The 26061-nt window shown below is 50.7% G+C and overlaps 1 protein-coding gene across 4 annotated transcripts in view; it reads left to right on the top strand.

Annotated features, from left to right (window-relative positions):
• The window catches only part of TNFRSF8 (TNF receptor superfamily member 8), a 63621-nt gene that overhangs the window by 18549 nt on the left and 19011 nt on the right, over window positions 1-26061 (top strand). For 2 of the 4 annotated variants that reach the window (XM_070603193.1, XM_070603182.1), the window contains exons 3-8: window positions 4243-4359; window positions 11356-11508; window positions 15165-15258; window positions 15610-15764; window positions 18013-18129; window positions 21449-21601. In XM_070603193.1, the coding sequence (XP_070459294.1) occupies window positions 4243-4359; window positions 11356-11508; window positions 15165-15258; window positions 15610-15764; window positions 18013-18129; window positions 21449-21601 (789 nt within the window). Of the gene's footprint in view, window positions 1-3570; window positions 4071-4242; window positions 4360-11355; window positions 11509-15164; window positions 15259-15609; window positions 15765-18012; window positions 18130-21448; window positions 21602-26061 lie in introns of those variants that run through there. The other 2 variants (XM_070603202.1, XM_070603190.1) reach the window with 2 other exon arrangements.

Below are 26061 nucleotides of genomic sequence, written 5' to 3'. Positions count from 1 at the left end.
GCCAAGCTTGGCTGGCCCACAGCTCCCTCCCCCGTCTGCAGTTCTCCTTCAGGACAACGGGAGGGACGCTTGACAAACATCTTCCAGCCCCAGTCCCAAAACAAGAAGAAAGCATCTGATGACTCAGATGAATCCAGATGTCCACCGCTGTTCTGGTTCCCCAAGGCCAGGACGGCCCTGGAGCACGCTGGAGGGCCAGGGGCGGGATAAGCGATTCCCCAAGAAGGGCACCCTGTGGGCTGGAAAGCCCTTCCAAAGCACGTCTGCTGCAACAGGCTGTGGGAATCTGGGGAGGGGCTGCTGGGAGCCGTGGGAACACGCTCCTGGGGGACCTGACCTGGTCGGAGGGTTCAGGGGGCCTTCCTTGAGGAGGTGGCATCTAAAGGGGTCCTGAGAATGAACAGGGGTTGGCCTGGCCAAAGTGGGGGAGGGTGTGCTCTGGATCGAGGTCACAGAATATGCCGAGGCCTGGAGTGAGCAGGGATGGCCGCTCAGGGACTGGGAGGGAATCCACGGGGCCAGAGCACAGGGTGTGGAGGGGGAGCGTGGGAGGGGAGGCTGGAGGGGCTGGCGGCCCAGACTCGGTGAGGGGAGTTTCTGGGGCCGGGTGGCCTGACCGCCCTGGCAATGAGCCAGAGGTGAGAGGCCGCCGGGAATGTTCTCACAGACTTGGAGAACATCTGGAAGAGGGCTGATCAGAGACGGGGAGTGGAATGTGGCTGGAGGCAGAGCAGGGTGGAAGGACACATGGGAACGATTCTAAGAACACCACCCAGCTCCAGAGCCGTTCTTGACCGTTTTTGTTTCTGATTATGAAAGTGATACTCAGTGGAGAAGATCTCTGTGGAAAGTGGGAAAAAGAAACTAGAATAAACAGTCACATGCTTTTGCTACCTCTGCGCCAGCCCCGGGGCCTTTCTGCTCTTTGCACAAGCCACCTGGTCCCTCCTCAGGGCCCTGGCACTGGCCCTTCCCTCTGCCTGGCTGCCTCCTCCAGCCCTTCTGACTCAGGGGCCTCCGACCCCGCTCTACGGAGCTCCCACTCCACGCCCCACTGCCTTTCGCTCTGTAGCTCCTGCTTCCTTTTCTTCAGTTTGTATCCACAGTGGAAAACAACTTGCTCGTTGCTCTCTCCCTTGCTTGTCCCTCTTCCGTACGTGTAACTCCGTGGGAGCAGGGACTCCACTCCTTCAGTCTCTAAGGCCGCGCCCGGTGCAGAAGAGCTGGTCAGGAATGTGAGTTGAGTGAAAAAACAGTCCACCAGTGAATCAGCGCTTGGAGCCCTTGACTGTCTTTTCTGCAGGAGAGGGTTTCTAACTTTCACCCCCTGCGCTGAGGGGTGATTTTAAAGGGACCCAGAGAGGGGATGCGGACGAGTCAGATGATCAGGAAAGTTCCATGAAGGGAGGGTATTTCAGCCTGACCTGACTGGACATAAGGGCTTCCCGGCGGGTGCCAGTGGGGATGGAGGGCACCTCAACCTGGACAAGAGCGTCTGTCTTAGTGTCCTTGGGCTGCCGTCAACAAAGTGCCACAAACTGAGCAGCTTAAAGAACAGAAATTTCTTTCTCACGGTTCCGGAGGCCAGAAGTCCAAGATCAACGTGTCGGCAGGGCTCTTGGGCCCCTCTCCCAGCTTCTGGCTGCTTCTGGGCTTGTGGCGGCACGACTCCAGGCTTCACATGGCCAGTTCCCTGTGTGCACGTCTGTTTCTGTATCCAATTTCCCCTTTTGCTCAAGATGCCAGTCATATTGACTTAGGGCTCACCCTAATGACTCCATTTTAACTTGATTACCTCTGCGAGGACCCTCTCTCCAAATAAGACCACATTCTGAGATCCTGGGGGTTGAGACTTCAGCATATCTTTTTGCGGGACATAATTCAACCCATCGCAACATTCTAGGACCTAGGAGGAGTGCCAGAGGAAAGACCGAGAAGCCCAGGCCAGCTGAAACAGAGGGTGCACGAAGTGATTGATGGACACTAATGCCAAACTGGGAGTCTGGAGACAGAGAGAGGCCTGGGAATGCCAGGCTGAGGAGTCTGTATCGATTTGGTGCCCAGAACATGTATTGATCACTATGTGCCAGACCCTGTGACAGGGGAATCATTGGTGAGCAGAAATGGAAAAGTCTATCCTTGAGGAGCTGACATTCATGTAGGAAATTCAAACACTAGCACAATTTATCCCACAAATAAATGTGAGATTGCAACAGAGTTAGGTGTGGGAGGGCGAGGTGCATGGGTCTCTGACGGTTTATAACAGGGGTCCTGACCAAGTTGCTGAGGAAGTGATGCCTCGACTATGATATGAAGGCTGAGTGGGAATTTACTAGGGGAAAGTGGAGAGGAGTATTCCTGGCACAGGACCAGCTGTGCAAAGGCCCTGGGGCAGAAGGGAGCATGGCCCCTTTAGGGAACAGGGAGACTCCAGTGTGGCTAGAGATTAGATAGCAAGGGGGATATAGATGGGCAGAACCTCCTTAACCGTGGTAAGGACTTAGGCCTCTATCCTGGGAGCTGTGAGAAGCCTTTGAAAGTTTTAGACAAGGTGATGGGATGAGATTTACCCTCTGAACGACCTCTGGGGACCTGCTGAAGTTTTCTGAGCTAGAAGGTGCCAGCGATCAAGCTAGTATTTTTGAGAGGTCCTTGCATGTTATTCTAGAGCAGGGCTCTTACCTTGGGGTCCATGGACCCCCAAGGGTCCACAGGTAGACTTCAGGGGTGCTGTGCGCCCGAATGAGTTCACTTATTTTCATTAGCTTCTAACTAAAATTCGCTTTATGAATTAAGGCAACAAAGTACGGTAGTAACACAGTACCTGCAGCTTTTCCGTCAGCAGAAATCAGATATTCTCATATTGTATTACAACTGTACTACCCTTGCTGCAAATATCACAAAATGCTGTTTATGCTCATCACTACTCTGAAACTGTGGGACTTATTAGACCTTATTTAATGGGTTTACAACGTGTCACATATATTATTGTATCTTAAATTATTTCGTTTAATGCTTTGACAGCCAGATTTCAACATGGCTGGATTCCTTTGGAATCCTAGGTATTTTATTTAATGCACTTAAAGACATGATTCTGGGCAGCGGCCAAAGGCTTCCCTGGACTGACTAAAAGGCACGTGAAATGTTGAGCACTCTGGGTGTAGATTCTTTTGGTTGTAACTAACAGAAGCCTAACTCACTTAGGCCCAAACAAGAAAAAGAGAAATAATTGGCTCGATAATGGAGAAGTCCATGGTGCCATCAATTCACGTGAAGTGACGTCCTCAGGAGTCCGTGTCTCTCCCATCTCATCGCCGTCTTCTCAGGCGGCCCCTGCCCACGCTGCGCAGCCACATGGCAGCTCCGGGCTCGCCTCGTCCTTTCACCTGGAAATCCATCAGTAGACAGGGGCTTTTGCCCGGGGGGCTTTTATGAAACTCTCAGAGATGCACTCATTGGCTGGCCGGGGTCATGTGCCCCTGAGCCAATCACAGTGGTGAGGAACATGTGCTCTGATTGGCCTGTCTGGGTCATGTGCCCATCCAGGAGGATGAGGTATTCTGATTGGCCAGCCTGGGTCATGTGCTCCTCCCGGAAGCCGGCTGTGGGAGGTGTCCTGACTAAACCATCACTAGGCGGAGTGGAGGGGGGCGGGTGAACGTCCCTGCCGACATCCGGGATGCCCCCTACCCTTTTGCCGCATACAGTCGGTCCCATCCCTGTCGAGTTTGGGCGTCACCGGCTGCTGGGAGATTTGGTGCTTCTCAGTCCGCCCCATGAGGCTCCCCAGTTCCTGCAGTGAAAGTGGACTCGTGCGGGAATGGTAACCAGTGCTCCTCTGGCACTTGCTACGTGCCGGGAACTGCTGTCACACCTCACACGTGTTTCCTCACAATCTCTTTAATCCTGTCGACGACCCTAGGAGGCAGATCCTGTTATTAACTTAACGGTGCCCATGAGGTCATTGTCACTTGCCCAGGGCCACGCAGTTGGCACGTGGCAGCCCCGGAATCCCAGGCCCAGCTCCTTCTCTGTGCGCCTCACCCTGTGCTGCTTCTCCCACCTGCCAGGTGCCCTCGTGGGTGTCAGTGCCTCCATCTAGAACACAACAGCTGGGCTAACACGTTTGGGGGGGTTTAGGGGTGGATCTGGGAAGGGCTGCAGGGATGAGAGGTGGAGGGTGGGGCGTTGAGGCCTTTGCTGAGGTGGCCTGGCCTGGAGCTTCTCTGCCTCTTTTCCCAGGGCCGACCCCGCAGCCGCTGTGCCCGCAGAATTCATCTGACTGCCCGAAGCAGTGTGAGCCCGATTACTACCTGAGCGCCCATGGCCGCTGCACGGCCTGTGTGAGCTGCGCGGGAGGTAAGCGCCTGGTCCTCTCTCCACGGGCTCATTCCAGGCAGGGGCTCCTCAGGGGACAGGCAGAGAGTCTGGAAGGTAGGGAGCATCAAGATTTGGTGGCGGTACTCTGAATAGGCCCCCTGGTGCCTCAGTTTCCCCCTCTGGATTTGTGAATTGATAGCAGCCTTGGTCTTTTGCATCCGTACTTTTTAGAGAGACGTGGTTAACGTGTTTCCTCAAGGGAGGGACTCATGTATTGAGTTTAATCTTCACAAAACCCCTGGGGAAGATTCTTTTCTTATCCCTGCTTTGTGGTGAGGAAATTGAAGCTTAGGGAGGGTAAGGGCCTTTCCAAAGTTACAAAACTCCGGTAAGTGGCAGAACTGGAGTTTGAGCTGATAGTCTGACCCCAAGAGCTGTGTTGTTTCCCTAAGACCGCAGCACTTCCAGAACGGTTTCAATAAGCGCTTCTATTGTGAATTTCTTATTATGGTTAGTGAATGTGGTTTGTGCGCTGTCTGGTGTTTGTTTTGCTTTTGTGTGGGTTTTTTGGGGTGTGGGGTGGGGAAATTTGTTGAGATTTCTTGTGGCCTAATAACTTTCCGTATTTTTTAGCATGTTGCATGCGTTTGGGGGAAAAAATGTATATTCTGTTTGTTGCATACAAAATTCTATATATACCTATTAGATCAAACTTGTTAATTGTGTTATTTAAGTAATACACATCCTTATTTATTTTTGTCACTTTCACAAAGGCTCATTTCTGAGATAGATGTGTTAAAATCTGTCTCCCAATATGCTCATTTTCCATCAGATTTTCATTGTGTTCTACCTATTTTTGCTTTATATATGTCAAAGCTATGTTATTAGGGACAGTGTTCATGAATATTATGTTTTCTTGGTGGGTTGGACCTTTTATTAACATGAAATATACCTCTTTGTGCCTTATAATGTGTTGGCTTTCATTCCATTATTGTTTGATATTAGTATTGCCATTCCTCTTTGTCTGTGTTAGCATTTCTCTGGTATATCTTTAAATTTTTAAAATTGACAGCATTTTGGAGCTGGCTCCATAGCCTAGCGGTTAAGTTCAGTGAGCTCTGCTTTGGAGGCCAGGGTTCGGTTCCCAGGTGCAAACCTATACCACTCATTGGTGGCCATGCTGTGGCGACAACCCACATACAAAATAGAGGAAGATTGGCACAGTTGTTAGCTCAGGGTGTATCTTCCTTGAGCAAAAAGAGGAAGATTGTCAACAGATGTTAGCTAAGGGCCAATCTTCCTCAGCAGGAAAAAAAAAAAAAATCAAACAATACAGAAGGATAAGGAAGAAAGCCAGCTCTGCCCCTCCCATATCAGTGACTGACTGACACGTCTCTGTACCTCTAGAGAGAAGGATGGTAGGTTAGTAGCCAGACAGACTATACACGCATGGAAAGAAATGATTTTTAGGAGGATGAGATCATACGATTTATGACATTGAAATGATTACATTTAATTTTATTCAAATGGATCAGAGGAAGAAGAAACTAAAGTGAAGAAATTAAACTATCACAAGAAACTAGTTCCTTAAAAAAACCCTCTAAATTAAGAAAAGAGGTTATGAAAATCAATAAGCGGTTAGGGTCATTTAGGGAACGGCTTTCCCTTGTGGTAAAGTCACATTCCACTTGTTCCAGTTTTGGGGGACCACAGAGTAGCGTGACTCCCGGTAGTGAAAAGTGAAGTCATCAGCCCGCCCACCTCCCATTCTCTTGCCCACATTATTGTTACCTTGTCATTGTCTAGGATGTTTGTAGTCTTTCCTGTAGCCCTAAGTCCCGTGGCATGTTAGCTTCACTTTGCTGTTTAAATTTATCTATTGTGTGCTCTGAGTACGTTTACCTCAGCTTCTCTGTTCCTGAAGTTTTCTTTTAGATTTATCGCTGGATTGTTTAGAGTTCTCTGTCATGTGGATTTTTCAGGCAGGCCTCATCTTTGCACGGCCCTGGGCTTGCTTCATGTTTGCGAATGTCTGTTGGCTTTATACCTGACTGACAGCGTGGGCAGGTATAATCTCATTCCTGGGGTGTCTTTTCTCTAGAACTCTGTGGGCCTTGGTGCGCTGTCTTCTCGGGATGAGACTTGCTGTGGAGGGGTCTGCTATCAGCTTTCTCTTTTCCCCTTTGTCGGTGACGGCAAGAACGATCCTTTCTTTACCCTTAAGGATCAAAAACGTAACCAGAGTGTGCCTTGATAGTAATTGTTTGCAAACAGCTCTTCCTGGTATCTGGGAGGCCTTTTCTATCTTCCTTCCATTCAGGGAAACTGACATAGATTTTTCTCTCTGCTAAATGTCTGTATCTCAGCATCAACTTGTGGACTCCAGTTATCCTTATGTTTGATGGTCTTTGCCTTTCTTCCTTGTCTGTCATCTTAAATTGCATTAATTTCTTTGTCTGTTTACCGTACACTCACTGGTATTTTCTCAATCTTTTCTCCATGCTATTAACTCAATTTTCTGTCCCATCTCTTCTGTTTCTTGCCTCCCAGGTATCACCAGCGGCCCCAGGACACTGCTAAATTATTTCCTGGCTTTCTCATAGCGGTGCTCTGCATCTTAGTTGGCTTCCTGTAGCTCTGCAGTCTTCCTTCTTATCTCATCGTTTATTAAAACCGTCTTTTCTGGGGCTGGCTCCGTGGCCGAGTGGTTAAGTTCACATGCTCCGCTGCGGCGGCCCAGGGTTCGGATCCTGGACATGGACATGGCACTGCTCGTCAGGCCATGTTGAGGTGGCATCCCACATCCTACAACTAGAAGGACCTGCAACTAAGATATACAACTGTGTACAGGGGGGGTTTGGGGAGATAAAGCAGAAAAAAAAAAAAAAGATTGGCAACAGTTGTTAGCCCAGGTGCCAATCTTAAAAAAACAAAACAAAAACCGTCTTTTCTTTGGGCTCTTCCTTTATTGAATTTATATTCTTATTAATTACCTTTATACTGTGAAGCAGTCCTGGGATCGCTTCTGTTTGTTTTAGGCTGGGTTCTTTGTCTTTGCAAACTATACATATTCCTATCTTTTCTTTAGATCTTTCTCGTTCTCTTTCTTTCGTCTTCTCCCTCCCGCCTCCCTTCTCCCCTGCGTAGTGTGTCTGCAGAGTTGGGATGTTAGCTCTTCCTCCTTGCGCCAGCACAGCGGGGGCGGCAGTCCTGGCCCTGCCCTCTTTCGGCCCTGATCCGGTATGAGTGACTTCTCCTTCACACCTGCCCCACCTCACTGGGCTCTAGATTGTCTTGTCAGCTCAGAGCTTCAGCTGGGGACCGAGTGTGACTTTCTTAAAAAGATGTGGTAAAATATACATAACATAAAATTTATCATTTTTGCATGTACTGTTCAGTGGCATTAAGTACATTCACATTTTCAGGTACCCATTGCCGTCATCCAGCTCTGTCCCCATCAAACGCTAGCTCTCGTTCCAGCCCCTACTCTCCAGCCTTTGGCAACCCTTGTTCTGCTCTCTGTCTCTATGAATTTCACTACTTAGGAAGTTCATATAAGTGGGATCATATGATATTTATCCTTTTGTGACTGGCTTGTTTCACTTAGCATGATGTCTTCAAGCTACATCCACGATGTAGCATGTGTCAGAATTTCCTTCCTTTTTAAGGCTGGATAATGTTCCATTGGATGGATCGACCACATTTTGTTTATCCATTCATGTCTGTGGACACTTGGTTGCCCCCACCTCTAGCTGTTGTGAATATGCTGCTGTGAACACGGGTGTACAAACGTCTGTTCAGTCGCTGCTTTCATTTCTTTTGGATACATACTCAGCAGCACAACTGCTGGATCATGTGGCAATTCTGTTTAATTTTTTGAGGAATCCTGAGTGTTACTTTTGAAAGTCACTTTCGGAGGCTGCGGGCCTGGGGGCAGGCAGAGATGGGTGTCGTCCTTGGGGGCAGGAAGCTGCATCCCCTTGGTCAGAGAGTCCAGCAGAGGAGGGCGTGGACACCCCTCCTGGCGCCTCTGCTCCCTTCCACAGCTTGGCCCTGCTTCCAGAAGTTGGCCGATCCAGGCAGCCATCTCCACCTCTGCCTGAGATGGTGGACCGGCTGCGCTTTGAGGCTTTTTTCTTGAGTTTTCCAGGCATGGCTACTCACTGCCCTCGTCTGCCTCTCTCTAGATTTTTGAGAATTCTCCAGATCTTATTCTCGCCTCAGTACAGCGTCTGGGGTGCAGGTGAGAGTTAGGGGCTGCACTGGGGTCACTACAGCAAGGAAGAGAGAAAGGTCAGTCACCTGAGATGATTGCGGGGGAGCCAGGCCTAGGAGAGCCTTTTGACATTTCTGCCCACCTCCCATTGGCCAGAAACCAATCACATGACCCCAACTCAAGTGCAAGGGAGGCTGGGAAATGTAGTCTTTCTCTGAGCCCGTGTGAAACAGGAATTGATGAACACAGCATTGTGCTCCAGGGGATCCCTTTTTAGAGCTGTAATTTCCTTTTGCATTTCTGGGAATATTATAATTAATACGTAATAATATATAATAATGGATTCTGAAGGCTTGTTCTTTTTCTTTTTTATCTGCTTCCTCCAGTGTTGGTTCTTTTTGGGTTTAGGGCTCTTTTTTCTTGGTGCCAGTTCTCTCTCATGTGTGGTGACTTCAAGTTCGGCACACGTGTCTGATGACTCGGGGGGGTCTGCAAGTGGGTCTTGTGAAACCCACTTCCCAGGGGGGTGGGGCTAAGTGGGTGGGCGGGCTGCCGGGCAGGGTCTGCTGGTGGCTGGCCTCTGGGTCTCTAGGGTCCCTTCCTCCCAGCTATGCCCAGCCCTGGGGCACCGCGCAGCCCGAGCGTCTCTTTGGAGAGATGCCTGGCTTCTAGCTCTGTGGCGTAAGTGCATGGGAAGTGGGGGGAGAATGAGTCACGCTGAGGCTCCCGCTGCACTCTCTCGGATTCCGGGGGCCCGCCCCTGCCACACGCCCACTCGGAGACTGGAGCGCCCCACAGCCTCTCCCGGCATAATCCTCTTGAGTATATTTTGGGCTGTGGTCTCCTTTTTCCATCCAATCCCACCTTCCTTCCCTATTTCAGGAGGTCCTCATCATTTCGGGCTGACCGAGGATGCCCCTTGTTGTTTCCAGGGATGTTTGCTTTAATTATTTGCTTATTTTTACCACTGACTCTTTTTCTATTGAGATAAATTCACCTTTTAAAGTATACAGCGCAGTGGTTTTATTATATTCACAATGTGCAACCACCACCACTGTCTGATTCCAGAACATTTCCACCTCCCCCAAAAGAAACCCCTTACCTCCCAGTTCTGCCCCCCTCCCTCCCCTGGCAATCACGAATCTACTTTTCGTCTCTATGGATTTGCCTACTTTGGACATTTCATATAAAGGGAATCATGTGGTGTGTGGCTTTTAGTGTCTGGCTTCTTTCTCTTTGCATAGTGTTTTCGGGTTTTTCCATGTTGTAGAGTGTGTCAGCACTTCATTCCTTTCTATGGCTGACTAGTTGCTAGTTGGCGTTGGATGGGTATGACACACTTTGTTTATCCTTTCTTCAGTTGGGGGACATTGGAGTTATTCCTACTTTTTGGCTGTTATGAATAATGCTGCTGTCAACATTCATGTCCATGTTTTTGTGTGGACGTATGTTTCCACTTCTCTCGGGTCTATACCCAGGAGTGGAATTGCTGGATCGTATAGCAAATCTGTGTTTAACTGTTTGAGGAATTGCCAAACTGGTTTCCACAGCACTCTGCTGATTTACGTTCCCACTAGCAGGGGACGAGGATTTTAGTTTCTCCACATCCTCGCCAACACTTGTCTGTCTTTTTTAAATTTTTTTTGAGGAAGACTAGTCCTGAGCTAACTACTGCCAGTCCTCCTCTTTTTGCTGAGGAAGACTGGCCCTGAGCTAACATCCGTGCCCATCTTCCTCTACTTTATATGTGGGACGCCTGCCACAGCGTGGCGTTTGCCAAGCGGTGCCATGTCCGCACCCGGGATCTGAACCGGCGAACCCTGGGCCGCTGAGAAGCGGAACATGTGAATTTAACCGCTGCGCCACCGGGCCGGCCCCTTGTCTGTCTTTTTGATTCCAGTTGTCCTAGTGGATATGAAGTGGTATCTCAATGTGGTTTTGATTTGCATTTCCCTAACGACTAATGATGTTGAGCATCTTTTCCTGTGTTTACTGGCCATTTGTATATCTTCTCTGGAGAAGAGTCTTCTCAAATCCTTTGCCCATTAAAAGAAATACTTAATAGACTTTTTCTTAAGAGCAGTTTCAGATTTATAGGAGGATTGAGCTGAAAGTACAAAGTTCCCGTCTGCCCCCTCTCCTCCACCCCTCTCCACCGTTTCCTCTGTTGTTAACATCTGGCATCGGTGTGGTCCATCGTTACTGCTGAGGAGCCAATACTGGGATGTTATTAGCTAAAGGTCCTAGTTTACAGTGAGGTTCACTCTTTGTGTTGTGCATTCTGTGGTTGTGGACAAATGTATAATGTTGTGGATCCACCGTCGCAGTACCATACGGAATAGTCACTGCCCTCAAAGTCCTCTGTGCTCCGCCTGTTCACCCTCTCCCACCGCCCGTCCCCGGTACCTGCAGGTCTTTTGACCGTCTCTACAGTTCTGTCTTTTCCAGAGTGTCACGAAGTTGGAATCACAGTATGGAGCCTTTCCAGAGTGGCTTCTTTCAGTTAGAAATAGGCATTTAATGTCCGTCCATGTCTTTTTTGCCCATTTAAAAATTGGGACGTAATCTATTCTTAATACCATTTTAGTGCTCTCCAGGGCGTGGGGTGGGAGGTGCAGGCAGCCTTGTGGACTGGCCTGCCCTCTCGCCCTCATCTCAGGAACGCTCTGGAAAAAAGGGCTGTGCATGCTGCCTCTGTGTGTGGCGGAAGGTCACAGCAGCATCCTCTCTCACATGCTGGACCACCCGTCCCTGGGGGTTCTCCGGACCCTTGCCTCGCCCTCCCTCTGTCCCCTGTGACCCTTCGCTGTGTCCCTTAGATGACCTCGTGGAGAAGAAGCCGTGTTCATGGAACTCCCCCCGTGTCTGCGAGTGCCGGGCTGGCATGTTCTGTGCCACGTCAGCCACCAACTCCTGTGCCCGCTGCTTCCCCCACTCCGACTGCCCACCAGGGATGATTGTCAAGTTCCAGGGTAAGTGTCTCCACCCTCAGCTCGGGACCAAGACCCGTGCTGATGCCACACCCCATGTAGACCTCCAAGTGACTTCCAACCTCCCACGTCCTCCTTCCTGTTGGATGGATCCTGTCTGCTTTCTCCATGATGCCGTGGATGCACGAGGCCCCCAGAGTCCCCTGCTGCCCTTCCCCATGCCTTGTGTCCCAGGCTGACAGAGGCCCTGGTGGCCCAAGGCACAGGGCTGGCTGGAAGAGGTCTTGGGTTGGTTTGGGGCTTGAAGCACTTCTCTGATGCCCAGTAAGCAAGAAGGAAACCTCGAGTCTCTGACCTGGGAGTTTCCCGGGAGATTAGGGCTGGTTTCCCTGTTTCACAATCGAGGCATTGGGAGTTAGAGGAGCCAAGAGATTGGGCACCAGGCTCAAGACTGAGAAACTTGGGTTTCTTTTCCAGCTTGCTGTGTGACCTCAGGCAAGTTCCTTACCCTCTCTGGGCTTCTAATTTTCTGACAGTACAAGGAAGGCCAGTGACCAGAGAAGAGATAAGGGCCACAGATCCTGGTGGGTGACATCAAGAGTGCCTTTAAGAAGTGAGGAATGGGGAGTTGGGGAGCTTTAGACCGCAGCCCAGAAGAGGTGCCACAGCCACACAGGGGACATGGGAAAGGGGTGAGACGGGCTCAGAGGGAGCCATGACCACTGGGGAGAAAAGAGCCAACACCGAGCCCATGACCCCTTCCCCAACCTGGTCCTTTTCCAAAGCCCCACCCTCCCACCCCCCTTCCTTCCCCCACAGCCAGCCCATCCCTTGGTCCCACAGATTTTGCCTCCCAATTTTCTCTTCCATTCCCCACCCTCAGTTCCTCCCCTGTGGCAGACAGCCAGAGCCACCCTTGCAAAACCGAATCTGACTGCCCCCTCCCCTCTCTCTCTCTCTCACATACACACACACTCGCACACACACACCTGCTACAACACATCAGTATCTCTCGTTAGTCTACCGATAACGACGTGTTGGCAAAGGAGCGCAGGTCGGGGGGCCTCTTCTTTTAAGTCTGCGCCCTTTGGCATTTCTGGGTTGCCGGCTTATTGGGCTCCAAGTCTGGGACATGCGAAGGAAGGAGAAACCCCAGGGGACCTGCCACTGTGTCATTCCTCAGGCCCCAGGGCCCCTCGCCCGTCCGCCGTCTGCTCCCTGCCTTCAGAGTCTCCTGTCTACACAGCGTCCCGGGCCTTGGCTGCACTCGGTGGAAGGCCTGGGGAAAGTGCGTCCAGTACGTCCTCCCGGAAGCAGGGTCTCCGGGACGTGATCCTTAACCCGACCCCGCGTGGCGGCCCCTCCTCCTCCAGCCGCAGCTGCAGCCGCAGCCCCTCCTGCGGGTCCCTCCTGGTCTGCGCTGCCTTCAATTCTGTGGACGTGCGAGCTTCTCCCCTCTCTCAGGCCTTTGCACGTGCTGTTCCCTCTGTCTGGGACACCCTTCCCTCCCCGCTCACTTAGTTAACTCCACCCAGCCGTGAGCTCTCTGTCCAAACATCGCTTCTTCGGGTCAGGCCCCCCGACCTCTCACCGGGTCACCTCTCCATTGTGATGGCTTATCGCACGGTGTCCTCCATGAGCATCGATCCCTGTGTTTGTGTCACCCTGGTTTGATCAGTGCTCGTCTCCCTCCCTGGGCCATGGCTTTGCAAGGGCCGAGACCATGCCCGGGGTGCTCACGGTCGCCTCCCCACTGCCCAGCCAGATGCCAGGCACAGCATCTGCTCTCCAGACGTGCTTGTTGAGTGACATGGGGGCACCAGACAGGGAGATCGGAACTGCGGCGGGGGGGGCATGCAAAACACTCTGCTAGGGGACACGCCGAGTCCGCCCCCTACAAGCAGGGGCAGGTGGTGGAGTGGGAAGTGCTCTGGACCGGGCATCAGACACCTGGGCTTCTGTATGGCTTTGCTTCTGTGGGACGTGTTCCCGTCCCTCTCTGGGCCTCAGTGCCCCCATCTGTAAAATGAGGAGGTGCGACTAGAAGCCTCTGGGGGCCCTTCCAGCTCAGAAACTCTTGCATCTCTGTGAAAAGCAGCCTTGAATTCAGTTCTTCCAGCCGGGCCCCGTGGACCAGCCGGGTCAGCTCCCGCGGGCGAGGCTCTCTCGGCGGTGTTCCTGCAGCTGCCACATGGCGGCGCCAGAGGCCTCTCTTTGCTGCCCGCAGACCTGTGCTGCCCAGGATGGTACCACCGGCCCCTTGTGGCCACTGAGCGCTAATGCGTGTCCAGCCGTGTTGCGATCCCCTGTCGTGTAGAGCAGGCACTGGATTTCCAGTACTTATTATAAAAAAGAATATAAAACATCTCATTTTTTATATTGATTACCTGCTGGCACAATATTTTAGATACATTTGGTTAACGAAATAGATTATTTAAATTATTTTCACGTGTTTCTTTCTCCTTTTTTTTAATGTGGCTGCTAGAAAATTTTAAGTGACGTGTGATTCCCATCATATTTCTGTTGGACTGCTCTGCCTTCGAAGCACTCCAACTGTGGCCGCCAGACCCTGGCTGCCTCTAGACCCCCTGTGGCCCCTCCCAGGGGGCATCTCTCAGGGCCTCACCTCTCCAGCTGTACAATGGAAAGGAGTTTCTGCTCAGATTCAGCTCCTAGTGAAGCCCCACGCCAGGAGCTCTGTAGGCTTTGTCTCCTGAAGTTCTCTCGCTCCATTGGGCAGAATGTTTTAGCCCCGTTTTACAAGTGCGGAAGTTGAGGTCCAGAGAGGGCAGGTGAGTTGCTCAAGACCACAGAGCAGAGACTATCTGAGCCAGGGTTTGAACGTCACACCCAGGTCTTGTCACCTGACAAGATAAGTCAGCCTCGCATGTACCTGCCTCCACTGAGACCTTCAGATTGTGACCCCACACCTGTGGTCACTTTCTAAGCAATGCGATAGGAGTCCAGATAGGGAAAAGGACATGCTATTTATTGGGGATTTACTGTATGTCACACAGTGTGATAGGCACGTTAGGGACACTGTTTATCCTAACAACCATGGGGAGAGAGTGTTAGTATAATCATTTGGCGTGCCTGGCGCAGCTAGGACGTGTTGGAGGTGGCAGGCAAACTCAGGTGCACTGGATGGAAGGCACTGTGTGTTTTCCTCTCTGCTCTGCTTCCAGTCAGTATTCATCAGGACTCTTTGGGTTATAAGTAACAAAATCTCAAATTTCTTGGCTCATGTAACTGAGAAGTCTGGGGAGAGCTCTTTGTAGCTTCAGGCATGGCTGGATCCAGGAGCACCATCTTCTCCTATCTCTCATCTCTACTCCCCTATGTGGCCTCTCATAGGTGTGCTTGGGCCATGTGCTCATCCCTAAACCAGTCCATCCTGGCCAGAGGAATGAATTGGATTGATTGGTCCAGTCTGGTTCCATGGCTCCTCCTGGAAGGGAGGGTCAGTCAGTCCCAGCCCTTAACCACAGATACTGAGACTGGGGAGAGCAATTTCCCAGGGGAAGCCTGGCTGCTTTACCCCAAAGGGAAATGGATGCTGGGCAGGCACAGACACCAGATGGCCACTGTGCTTTCCAAGCAGCTGTCCCCGACTCTGGTTTGTGGTGGTAAAAGGTCTGTTCCTGGAGTCTTTGGACTCCTCCATACAAAGTCTGAGGACATTGCCGTTTCCCCTGCAGGCACAGCGGAGAAGGACACCATCTGTGAGCCACCTTCCCCGAGGGCTAGCCCTGACTGCAGCACCAGCCCAGAGGACTGCGAGGCACCCGCCAGGTGACTCCGGGCCCTCCCATCCCACTGACCTTAGCATGGGGCTCTCCCACCCACGAGACGCCCAGGGCACGGCTGGGCTGGGGGTGCCGGTGGGGTTTAGACCAGGGTGTCAGGACTCCAGGGTGCCTCTCTACCCAAGCCCACAAATCATTTGAGGTCCTACTTTGTGTCCAGCCTGCCCTGAGCATGTGGGAGACCTGGCCCTTGCTCCCAGGAGCAGACAGTGGGCCTGCCAGGGGCTGTGGGCAGAAGATGTGGGGACCCCTTCTCCATAGAAACCGTTATCCCTGAGTGCAGACCTCCCTGACCCGTCAGGAGAATCATCAGTCCCATCTCTGGCTTCTCTCCTAGCGACAGCACCCTGCAGGCCAAGCCCGCCCTGACCTCCCCAGCACGTTCCGATGCCAGGACCATGCTGCTTGGAGGGGGCACCCCGGAAGAAGATTCCAAGATGACGAGGGCTCCCAACTCCCCCTCCTCCGTGGGGAAGCCCAGTCCAGATCTAGGTAATTTCTCCAGAGAAGCTGTGAGCTCTCTCCCAGCCCGGCGGGGTCTGACTGGTGGGCAACCTGTGTGTGGCCTTTCCAAGTGCGGAGAGAAGAGGGTCTCGGGGTCTCCGGGGCTGAAAGCATTGAGGGCTGGAGTAGAGAATGGAAAGACTCACTCATTTAAGATGGTTTTGAGTGCCTCCTGTGTGCCAGCCACTGAGGCAGGCGTGGGGCATGTGAGGCTTGCGCAGAGCAGCTGGGCCTCTGCAGGTGCCGATGGATGCCCTCCTGGTTCCCATGGCAACGGATTGGGGCTGTCAGTTCTCTCGTGTTTATTACTGAATAGCCTTCCATTGTATAGCTACACCACACTTAGTTTATCCAAACAGTTTTTGGACATTTGAGTTTTTCCACTTTTGGGGTATAATGGATAATGAGAAACAAGTCTTTGTGTGAAGGTATGTTTTCATTTCTCTTGGTCTTTTTTTTAAGTTGATTTGTGGGACTTCTTGTAACTCTGGGTTTGAGCCCTGTGTTCAAATATCTTCTCCAACCCTGTGTCTTGCCTTCTCCTTCTGTCTCTGGTGTCTTCTGGTGAAGAGATGTGCTTAATTTTAACGTATTCAAACTGATTCATCTTTTCCTTTATAACTAGTGCTTTTCACGTTCTGCTTGTACGTCTTTTCCACCACCGCAGTCTCAGAGACATCCTGCATTTGTTTTCTGGGATCATTATTGTTTTGCCTTTCACGTTTCCGTCTGCCGTGCTCCTTGCCTTCTGTGTATGGTTTGAGGCAGGGGTTGTATTCAAGGTGTCTTCGTGGATATCCGGCTGAATCAACACCATCATCAAACAAACTGTCTTCCCCACTGTGTTGCCTGCCTTCTTTGCTGTAAATCAAAGGTCCATGTGTGGACGGGTCTGATTCTGGACTCTGTGTTCTTTTTGTCTATTCTGGGTGAATACCATCCTGTCTTATTTACTACAGTTTTTCAGTAAATCTTGATGGATGGTTGAGCAGTGTCTCCAACTTTCTTCTTCAATGGTGTATTGGCTGTTCTTGGTAATTTGCGTTTCCAAATACATTTTAGAATCAGTTTTTCAAATTCTACAAAATATGGGGCCAGCCCGGTGGCGCAGCAGTTAAGTTCGCATGTTCTGCTTCTCGGTGGCCCAGGGTTTGCCAGTTCGAATCCTGGGTGCAGACATGGCACCACTTGTCAAGCCATGCTGTGGCAGGCGTCCCACATATAAAGTAGAGGAAGATGGGCACAGATGTTAGCTCACGGCCAGTCTTCCTCAGCAAAAAGAGGAGGATTGGCAGTAGTTAGCTCAGGGCTAATCTTCCACAAAATGTCCTGTTGGGTTCTGATTGGGATCGTATTGAATCTCTGGATCAGTGTGGAGAGAACCCACATCTTCGCAGAATTGAGTATAGGGTGTGGCCCTGCGTTTATTTAGGCCCTCTGAATTCTCCCAATAACGTTTCATTGTTTTCTGTGTAGAGATATTTACATCTCTGTGATAGATTTCTAGGTGTTTGATGTGTCTGATGATGATGTACATGGTATCTTTTTCAATATTTCGTGTTCTAACTCTTTGTTGTTAGTATTATTTTGAACCATGTGAAATTACCAATATTTGTCTGACCTATGAAAACAGCAGTTTCATATGGTTCAACCCAAATATATAGACATTCAGTTGATTTTGATATAGTAATATTATATCCAGCTACATCGCTAAACTCCCTTATTCGTTCTCGTCATGTATCTGCAGACTCGTTTGGATTATCTGTGTGCTCAGTGGCATCACCTGTCTATAATGGCTTGACACCTTCCTTTCTGCTCTTACCACTTTCATTTCTTTTTCTTGCCATACTGCATTGGCTGGGATCCCCAGGACCATGCTCAAGAGAAGCTGTGAGAGTAGGCATCCTTACCTCGTTGTTGATCCCAAAGAAGGAGGGGCCACCAAATTTCTGAGGAGGGTGGTGACAGAGCAGTGAGACTGGGGAGAAGGCTGTAGCGTCCGAGATGGTGGATCCTGGAGGGGAGGGGCCATAAGGGGAGGCACTTAGTGCTCATCTCCTGTGTGGCCTTAGACACATTCCTCCCCTCTCTGAGCCTCAGGATGCCCTCTGAAGGACTGATCTGACGTGTGCAGAGTTTGGGAGCTGGCCGTGGAGCTGGGGCTTCAGCACTCTGGGGGGAGGTGAGTCCTCTGCCAGGGTGGCCTGGCCTGAAGCTTCTCTGCTTCTTTTCCCAGGGCCGACCCCACAGCAGCCGTGCCCTCAGGGGTCCGCCGACTGCAGGAAGCAGTGTGAGCCCGACTACTACCTGGAGAGGGACGGCCGCTGCACGGCCTGTGTGAGCTGCGCAGGAGGTAGGGGCCTCGTCCTCCCTCCACGGGCTCCCTCCAGGGAGCAGGGAGGGTCTTGGAGGCGAGGTTGGGAATTGGGGGTGGGGAGCCCCGGGTCTGGTCCTGGACTGCTCAGCCCTCGGGAGCCTGGTTCACCTCTCTGGTGTTTCTGAGCCGTCAGCTTCTAGTGACTCCCGCTCACGACTGTGGGTTTTGACGGTGGCGACCCCTTTTCAGAGAGCTTCCACTCGCTCACTCTTTCCTGCAAGGAAACATTTGTTAATCACCTCCCTGTTTCAAACGTGCCCCATTATTTTTGCTAAGTACCCCACAAAGCACCAACTGGGATCGCCCCCATTTCACAGAAGAGGAATGTGAGGCTTTGGGAAGTCGGGGGACTTCCAGAGGCCACAAGCCCTCACGAGTGGCAGGACCGGGGTTTGAACCCAGGGCATCTGCTGCCAGGTCCCAGCTCTGGTCACTCCTCTGCTCCCGACAAACACTTACTGAGTGACTGCTGTGTGCACCGCAGGATGACGTCCTGTCCGTGCTTTCCCTGCGGCTGGCTCCCTGCAGCCCAGCAGCACCAGCCACTGCCCTGTGACATCCGAGAGGCCACGCGAGGCAGGGGAGCTGCCAGGCCAGGGCTGCAGTGGCGTCAGCACCCCAGCCCACTCACAGAGGCCTTGGGAGGAATGCATGATTCTGTCTCCTTGTCTAGAGTCGAGGGAGGCCAAACAGAAAAGAACGCCGTTTGTTGTCACTGGGGGCCACTGTTTCGGTTACTAAGGCCACGTAGCAAATTTTCTCAAAACTTAGTGGCAAAAAACAAGCCGTTCCTTGTACTCGTGGATTCTGTGGGTCAGAATTCAGGACAGTGTGGGGATGGCTTGTCTCTTCCACGTTGGAAATCTCAGCTGGAAACTCAAAGGCTGGAGGCTGGACTATCTGAACGCTAATTCATCCACGTGTCTAGGGGGCAGTGCCAGCTGCTGGCTGCCACCTCAGCTCCTCTCTGTGTCCGTCTCTGCATGGCTTCCTTTGGGCTTCCTCACAGCTTGCTGGCTGGATTCTAAGGATGGGGGCGGTAGGGAGCCACATCCCTTTTCATGATCTGGCCTCGGAAGTCACACAGCGTAGCTTCCATTGCTCTCTCCCTGTTGAGGCAGTCAAGTCCCACTTGAGTCAAGGGAGGGGAAAATCATGCTCCTTGATGCATAAGTGGCAGAGCTCTGGAAGAGCAGATGGGGCCAGAAATATTGCTGTGGCCATTTCTGGAAAAATATAATCCGTCACAGCTGCCATGTCAGATGGAGAAACAACAGATGGCTTTGGGCCCAAGAATTCCTTCAACTCTCATAAGTGAAGCCCCACGAGGCCGTGGAGTGGATGACAGTGCCTAGGAGCATGGGCTCTGGAGCTCAGGTGCCTGGGTTCAAATCTTGGCTCCACCACTTGGTAGCTTATAAACTCAAGCAAGTTTCTTAATCTCTCTGTGCCTCAGTTTCCTCATCTGTAAAATGGGCATAATAACAGTGCTATCTCAGAGAGTCCTTGTAGGAATTGAACAGGTTAAACCAGGTTAATCTGGGCTGAGTGCTAAGAATACTGCCCTGCACACACTTGATTATCATGATGGCTGTAGTAATGACACTGGCTGTCTTTGTCCCATGTCATCTCACTCATCGCTGAGCCCACGCTTGTCCTCTGCACAAATTCTCCAAATCCTCCCCAGGCCCCGCTCTCTCTGGAGGTTGCAGGAAGAGACTGTGGTCCCTTATCATTCTCACACGAGGTCTCTAAGTCTCCTGTCCTGCCCAGAAGTGTCCTTATTGAGCTCAGTTGTCACATTTGTCTAATCTACTGATGCAGTAATTCTATTCACCCATAAATAGAGATGCAAAATATTCCCAAACAAATGTAAGTGCATTGTATACATTTTCTTTGACAAAATCTCTAAGATTTTATTTTTTGATTTTGAAAAAAAACATTTTTGTCCTTGAAAATTTCAAACATATTCAGAAGGAGAGAGGATCAATGATTAGGGACCATCACCCAGTTTTGAAGAATTGTCAAGTCATGGCCAGTCTTGGTTCATCTGTACCCACGCCCACTCACCCCTGTCCTCTGGATAATTTTCTTTCTTTTTTGTTTTTTTTTTAAGATTGGCCCTGAGCTACTATCTGTTGCCAATATTTTTTTCTTCTCATCTTCTTCTTCTCCCCCAAAACCCCCAGTACATAGCTGTATATTCTAGTTTCAGGTCCTTCTAGTTGTGGCATGTGGGATGCCACCTCAGCATGGCCTGGTGAGTGGTGCCATGTCCACGCCCAGGATCCAAACCGGCAAACCCCTGAGCCACTGAAGCGGAGCGTGCAAACTTAACTGCTCAGCCTTGGAGCCGGCCTCTGGATAATTTTCTTTTAACAGCTTTATTGAGATACAATTGACATATAATAAAATGCACATGTTTAGGGGCCGGCCCCATGACCGCGTGGTTGAGTTTGTGCGCTCTGCTTTGGTGGCCCAGGGTTTCGCCGGTTCAGATCCTGGGTGTGGACATGGCACTGCTCGTCAAGCCATGCTGAGGTGGCGTCCCACGTGCCACAACTAGAAGGACCCACAGCTAAAAATATACAACTATGTCCCGGGGGCTTTGGGGAGAAAAAGGAAAAATAAAATCTTAAAAAAATAATAATAAAATAAAATGCACACATTTAAAGTATGCAGTTTGGGCCGGCCCAGTGGCATAGTGGTTGAGTTCGTGCGCTCTGCTTCAGTGGCCCTGGGTTTGCAGATTTGGATCCCGGGCACAGAGCTACGCGCTGCTCATCAAGCCAGGCTGTGGTGGCGTCCCACATACAAAACAGAGGAAGACTGGCACAGGTGTTAGCTCAGGGCTAATCTTCCTCACCAAAAAAAATAAATAAATAAAAAAATAGAGTGTGCAATTTGATAAGTTTAGACATATGTATGTAGCTGTGAAACCATCACCATAATCAAGACAATGAATTATCCATCACCCCAAAAGTTGTCTTGTGCTCCCTACCATGCCTCCCACCAGACCCCACCCCTGCTCCCATTTCCAGGCAATCACTCTGCTCTCTGTCACTATGGAGTAGTTTGCATTTTCTATAACTGGAACTATATAGTATACACTCCTTTTTTGTCAGCTTTCTTTCACTCAGTGTAAATATTTTGAACATGCCAAAAGGTCGCTCAGCAGAATAGTTGAATGAGCATTTGCTCCGGGGCAAATACTTCTCTCCCCCCTGGGGGCTCTCTGGTCCCCCCACCCTTGCTGTGCTGGATCCTTCCCCTGACCCTTCTCTGTGTCCCTTAGATGATCTCGTGGAGAAGACACCTTGCACTTGGAACTCCTCCCGTGTGTGTGAGTGTCGACCTGGCATGTTCTGTGCCACATCAGCCACCAACTCCTGTGCCCGCTGCGTTGCCCGCCCCATCTGCCCACCAGGGATGGTCACCAAACTCCAGGGTAAGTGGTCTGCACCCCCAACCAAGGGGCTGAGGTCTGTTTCCCTACAGGGTACCTCTCCCCCTGCCAACCGGACAAAGGACCTTCAACCCCAGCTGTTAACCAGGTCAGGTTTGGCTTTGGTTAGATCCAGAAAGTGGAATAAAATCCGAATTTGGCATTTTAGTAAAAGGTCCTGATGATTCCTTTTTTTTCCTTTTTAATTCTTCTTCCTCAAATTGTTGGGCTGGTAAAATCTTAACTTGTTTGCAAGGCTGTTTCCTTGACTCAAGATAGATCAACACAAAGTTTATGAGGAAGCTTCCAACTCAAGATGGTGCACATTTGCCAGAATGCAGGAGAGTATAAACCTGTGACAGTAGGGGAGAAAAAGGAAAAGAGTTCATCAGTTGACGAGAGATTTCAACTAATTTCTAGAAGGTAGAAAACAGATGGAAGGTGATAGCAAATGAAACCAAGTGGAGGAACGCTCACCCCAGAGTTCACTCCAGGGGGGCTGCGGGAAAAGTGAATAACTTGCTCAGAAGACCCCCAGAGAGGCCGTAGGCTCCGAGCAGACAAGGGAAACGAAGGATGGGAGCGACGTGGGGAATCAGGCAGTGCAGTGGGCTGCAACAACGTCTTGAAAATAAAAATTAACAATCTGTAACGGTGGTGTCCCTGGGCACTGACCGATCTAAACAGATGGCGCCTGCGTTTTTATCCCCTGGGGAAGAGAATCAAGTTTCTGGCTAAAGACCCTGAAGGATTGTCCAGGGAAAGCCAGGGCTCCCAGCGTGGCACTGCCCCTCTGGGGTAAAGCCTCTTTGTTTGGGAATTTGGGAGGAAGCCCCGTCAGGAGGCTGCCCCTGCTAAGCCACCCTAAAGTGAAGATGCCAGCTCACCTTCCCTAACCTCGGCCGGGTCCCCAGCCAGACCTCCTCCTCAGAGAAGAGACCCATCGTGAAAGGACTCACTGACACACAGCAGAAGGAACCCCGCCAGCTATTGGAATATTCAGCACAGTCCTTTTTTAAAATAAATAGGAATGAATAGTAAAGATCTTCAGACTTGTAAGGAAAGCCAGCAGTAGGAAGGAGAATAACGAGATACACAAACAGAAGAACTTGCCGCAGATGAAGCAGTGATAAATCAGGAACAGAAGAGAACTTCAAAAAATTAAATTAGCGTCCGCGGTAAAATTCAAGAAGTTGTGACATCCTCAAAGTGAGAACAGAATGCTATGCAAAGGAAACAGTAGAGAATCAAGGACAAGAAAAGGCTTTGGGAAGCGTGCTTGTTGCCCCTCTGTTGCCTCCCAGCTGCCCGCTGAGCTTTCCGGACCTGCTGAGCGTCAAGGATCGACTCTGTGAGCGTTTCTCCTTGGGAGCGTGACGTTAAGCTTTGCTGGAGGAAGGAGGCTTGTCTTGGTTGCTCGTGCTTTTTCTTGCCCCTGCTGCAGAGTCTCTCAGCAGGGCATGTGGTGGGGACATGAGGTGGTGCCTGTCCCTGCAGTGTTCCCGGAGTAGGCGGTCCTCTGGCAAGCTCACAGCCCAGCCAAGGCCTAGTGACCACCGTGGCGTCCCACCAGCCTTGGTGTCCTGCCCTCCGTTTCTCACGGCCCTCTCGACATGGGCGCTGTGTGGTCCACACCTTGCACGCACGGTGGTGCCCCAACTTTCCCACGTGCCTGACCTGAAAGATGTGAGACTTCAGGTTGAAAGGACCCAGCAAGAGCAAAGCAGGATGAATGAAAATCACCCCCACCTAGACGTGGTAGATGGCACACCATTTGTCTATCCGGTCACCAGCTGACGTATGCTTCGGTTGTTTCCAGTTTGGAGCTATTATGAATAAAGCTGCTACAGATGTTCTTGTCCCGGTCTTTGTGTAGACGTACATTTTCATTTTTCATGAGTAAATACTAGGAGAGAGACGACCGGGTCACTGTGCCAGCCGCAAGAATGTCTCGGAGGGCCAATTCAAAGCTGGCTCCCTGTGATCCGATCCAGCCGCCTCGTTTTACAGATGGAGAGAACCACAGGCCCTGAGTCCCAGCCCAGAGCATTCTCTGTTGGACCGTGCCAGCTCCTTCTTAGTTCTAAACCTAGAATTTTTTACTCAGCTAAAACACAAGTAAGTTTGAAAGTAGAATAAAAACATTTTCAGACATGAAAGGGCAGAAAGCTTTTCCCCATGTCTCCTCTCTTAGAAAGTTACTTGAAGATGTAATCTAGTTAAATGAGGGGCAAAAAACAAAAAAGCAGCAGCCATGGGATCTAGAAAACAGGCTCTATCCTAGAAGAGCAAGGAAGGAAGTCCCAGAATGACAGCTGTGCAACAGACAAAGCTCAGAGCAGGAAGAGAGAGTTCCAGGGAACTAGCTATTTTGAAGATTGGCACCTGAGCTAACATCTGTTGCCAATCATTTTTTCCCCCTTCTTCTTCTCCCTGAAGCCCGCCAGCACATAGTTATATATTTTAGTTGTGGGTCCTTCTAGTCGTGGCATGTGGGATGCTGCCTCAGCGTGGCTTGATGAGCGGTGCCATGTCCCCGCCCAGAATCTGAACTGGCGAAATCCCGGGCCACCGAAGCGGAGTGCGTGAACTCAACCACTTGGCCACAGGGCCGGCCCCTCCGAGTGTTTGCAGGAATAAAAGGAAGAATGCAGTAAATTTCATGCGTAGTAGAGTTGAAAAACTTGAGGATATGTTGAAGGCACATTATTTTTTTATTAAGAAGAAAAAGAAAGGCAATTGAGAACTCTGGGGAAAATAAAAAGCTGACAAGAAGTTTACAGTGCAAATGTGAAGATGAAAATTTATCTGATTGTAAGCAATTGCTGGATGTGCAAAAAGAGAATCCATTCGACCCTGATGCTGAGACCATTCTCCTTTAAGTGGCCAAGGACCAGGTGTTTGGATTTAAAGAGAAATATCCTAGTCTAGTAAATAATATCTTTTTTTAGTTTCTAAGTTGGGACTAAGAGTGGGTAGGGTCTTTTTTTCTTCTTCAGTGGGCCCTTACTGGAGAACACAGGCAGCCTCACAGCGGCAGGGGGGGAGGGGGGGGGTGCTAAACAATGCCTTCTGCTCACCTTCCTCCTTAAAGGAGGAAGGAAAGAGGAGAGTCCCTAACACAGGGAGGAAGGAGGAGGGTCACGGGTGAGGCGTGGTGCCCAGAGAGGGGATGAGAGGCACCCACGGAGTGCTGGGCGCACCTCTCTGCTCAGGAGGGGCGGCAGGTCTGTCGCTGGGCTCCAGAGGGGCTCCAGCAGCAGCGCAGACCTGAGGCTGTCGGAGAGAGGCCAGCGGGCTCTCTCCTCCCAGTGCTACTGGGGTGTAGCCACGGGGAGTATTTTTGAGCACAGGAGCTCCTCCAGTCCTCTCCAAGTCGACACTCTCAAAACTCAACGACCTTTCAAATATGAATTCAAATACTGATTTGCAAGTAAATAGAAATTATCCTAACAAATCTGGTCATCTTGCTCATAGCCTAAGGCCTCCAGGCTTCAACTAACTCAGGGAATAGTCTAGTGGCCATGTGGAAAGACACAGCTCTATTTGGAGACCCTCCCTGCCCCCCCAAAGAGCATGGTTCCTCAAGACCCTACAAATCCAAGAAGGAAATTCATCCTGGTCTCACTTTCTCTTCAGAGTGTTTCAGGAAAAATCTGAGAGGCATCATGAGAGGGAGGTGTGTATGGACGGGGGTTTGCTTTGTACCAAATCAGAGAAGGGGTGCCATCGCCAAGGACGTGGGGGCACAGAGGGATACTGGCTGGGCACGACCTACTTCAAATGTGGGCCAATTTTTTCTGCCCTGGAAAAGCAGCTAATCATAAGCTTGTAAGAAAGTGCTCCGTCCCCAGGCAGGAGGCGGTGTGGGCCAATGGAGAATGCTCTGGGCTGGGACTCAGGAGCCCTGCCTTCCAGCTTTAGCTCTCGCTCTGTGGTTCTCTCCATCTGTAAAAAGAGGTGGCTGGTTTGAACTGGTCCACAAAGACATTCTGTCTGGTCAGCACAGTGACACAGCCTTCCGCCTCCTAGGTTCTCAAAAGAAATGAAATTAGAGGTCCTCACAAAGACTTGTACAAGAATACCCAGAGCTGCCTTATTCGTGATAGCTTCAAACTGTAAACAGCCCAAATGTCCATCAGCTGGTGAGTGGATAAATAAATAGTGGTCCATGTATATAGTGGACCTCTACTCAGCAATAAAAAGATAGAATAAAAAATAAAAATAAAAAATAAAACGGAATGAACTGTTGATACGTGCAGCATGAATGAATCTCAGAAACATGATGCCGAGTGAAAGAAGCCAGACGCCAAAGGGCACACGCTGACTGATTCCGTGTAGCGCATTCTAGAACAGGCAAACTAATCTGTATGGTGACATAGAGCAGATCGGCGGCTGCCTGGGTGTGGGGGGAGGACTGACTGCGGACGGGCACTGGCGAACTTTCTGGGGTGGTGGGAGTG

Source organism: Equus przewalskii, chromosome 2, assembly GCF_037783145.1.
Source record: "Equus przewalskii isolate Varuska chromosome 2, EquPr2, whole genome shotgun sequence".
Taxonomy (NCBI): domain Eukaryota; kingdom Metazoa; phylum Chordata; class Mammalia; order Perissodactyla; family Equidae; genus Equus; species Equus przewalskii.
The sequence above is the reverse complement of the archived record's forward strand: the minus strand, read 5'-3'. Positions and strand labels throughout refer to the sequence as shown.